Source organism: Amblyraja radiata, chromosome 2 (assembly GCF_010909765.2).
Source record: "Amblyraja radiata isolate CabotCenter1 chromosome 2, sAmbRad1.1.pri, whole genome shotgun sequence".
Taxonomy (NCBI): Eukaryota; Metazoa; Chordata; class Chondrichthyes; order Rajiformes; family Rajidae; genus Amblyraja; species Amblyraja radiata.
Window position 1 is genome coordinate 99,372,668 of NC_045957.1, and position 2,097 is coordinate 99,374,764.

Consider the following 2,097-nt stretch of genomic DNA (forward strand, 5'->3'; position numbering starts at 1 on the left):
CTATATTTAAGAGGGAGTTAGATGTGGCCCTTGTGGCTAAAGGGATCAGGGGGTATGGAGAGAAGGCAGGTACAGGATACTGAGTTGGATGATGAGCCATGATCATATTGAATGACGGTGCAGGCTCAAAGGGCCGAATGGCCTACTCCTGCACCTATTTTCTATGTTTCTATGGTGACAAGACGATGCACGTAACCCATATCTCTCCATTCCCTAAATGTCAAAATGCCTATCCAAAAGTCTGAAATACCACTAGCTAATCTGCTTCAACCACCGTCAGTGTGTTCCAGGCATTCACTACCCTTTGTGTGATATAACTCGCCTCGCACATCTCCTTTAAACATTGCCCTCTCACTTTAAATCAAAGCCCTCTAGTATTTAATTTGTCCATCCTGCAAAGAGGTTTCTGGCTGTCTAATCATCTTAAACAAAGCCAATGTGTAATTAATACGAACATATGTGAATTTTAAAGAGCCCCGTGATATTTCTCAGATTTCAATGGTGAAATCACATGACCGCTTAATAAAATCAAGTAATACATTGAAATAATCAAATGAGTAACATTTTTTAAATGATACATTGACTATTTTGAGGGTTACATATAAAGAATGTACCAGAATGAATTGTTGAAGCAGGTGAGCTGGATATGTTTCTGGACGTACTCATATTTTCCACTAATTTGATAAAGTCAATACGGGGCACATGTTGCTCTTGTTTCAGAATGGCACCACTTGGCTTTAACAAATCTGCGTGTGACAAACTTGTAAGAGGTACTCAGCAGCAGATTTAATAGCAGCTGCAGTGGCAATGCTAGAGGTAAATGTCACTCTTTGTGATAGACAGTCAAACAGGCCCAGTGTTGCAACCACTTAATTATAACCCAAGGCAGTGGCTGGGGTTGGTGATGGGGTGGTGGGAAAATGATGGAATTCGAGGTAACTAAGAAGCAAGAAACTAAAGGTGATGGTTTCAGTCATTGTAATGTTTGAATTGCAACACACTTACTTGTTGAAAACAAAGTTGTTTCCTAATCATTCTGCCATTATTTTTTATCGTTGATATTCCAACAAAGTAACAGCAATTAGTTTGGAGAAACAATGTGAAAATTCATTCTCATTGTTTTGGGATGTTTGTAGCCTGAAGAAAAAGTTTGTTCACATATGTATTTGATAAAAGAGTAAATATGATTTGAAATATGATGCAGTAAATGCCAAAGATTGACAACCCATTTTACAAACTTGCTGAAAAAATTGGAAACAAACCAGAATTATAGAGATATTTTAATATTTTCATGTGAAAGACCATTATTTCTATTCCTACTTTAAAAACGTTATATAAATGTCACAGACACTCACTGCATGATAACTTTTGACAAGTTCTGACTATTTTTTGGACCACAACTACAATAAAAAGTTTTAATTGAGAATGTTACAACTACTTAGTCAGCATATTGAGAGGTATTTGTTATCAATGTTGTGCCCATAATAAGCTGACAAAAAAACAGAGTTAAAATTTGTGCCTCAACTTGAAATTTTGAAACTGTTCTAACATTTCAGAAACAATTGCAAAAGTTGATGCATTTAAGTTTTAAAATCTTAAATTCCTTGAAAAAATTATAAATGTTTAACAGGTTAAAGTCTCTGATATCTGAGTCTCGTCCAGGACCTCACGAAATGTCTCTACGGACACCTCGCCCATTAAATGTTTCATGGCAGCACGCCTCCATACCTCTTCAAAGGTCCCCCTGGTCATATCCACTCCAGCCTTACAAAATATTTGCTTAATCTGATGCAATAAAAAAGGGAAATGAGTGTCAGTGCAAATTCAACACCAAATTACTGCCTTTTTGTGATTACATATTGAATCTGATTTAACCATCAAGAGGAAAATTGAAACAAAGGGTTATTGGAATGAATTTGATTGAAAAGATCTAATAGTTACCTACACAGATTAAAATGTAAACACATACATTCACTTAATAAAATAATCAGAACATTTTATATTAATTCATCCACTACAATAAGGGCCAAATCTGTTTTTTTTTAAAATTAGCATCTTACAGCAACGTGGAATGAATCGAGGTTACATTCTTGAATG

The 2,097-nt window shown here is 35.5% G+C and overlaps 1 protein-coding gene across 2 annotated transcripts in view; it reads right to left on the bottom strand.

The window, feature by feature from the left end:
• Window positions 1-1,262: 1,262 nt before the first annotated feature.
• The window catches only part of efhb (EF-hand domain family member B), a 36,692-nt gene continuing 35,857 nt past the window's right edge, over window positions 1,263-2,097 (bottom strand). For both annotated transcript variants that reach the window (XM_033051002.1, XM_033050992.1), the window contains one exon: window positions 1,263-1,785. In XM_033051002.1, coding sequence (XP_032906893.1) covers window positions 1,624-1,785 — 162 coding nt within the window. In that variant the 3' untranslated portion in view covers window positions 1,263-1,623. The remainder of the gene's footprint in view (window positions 1,786-2,097) is intronic.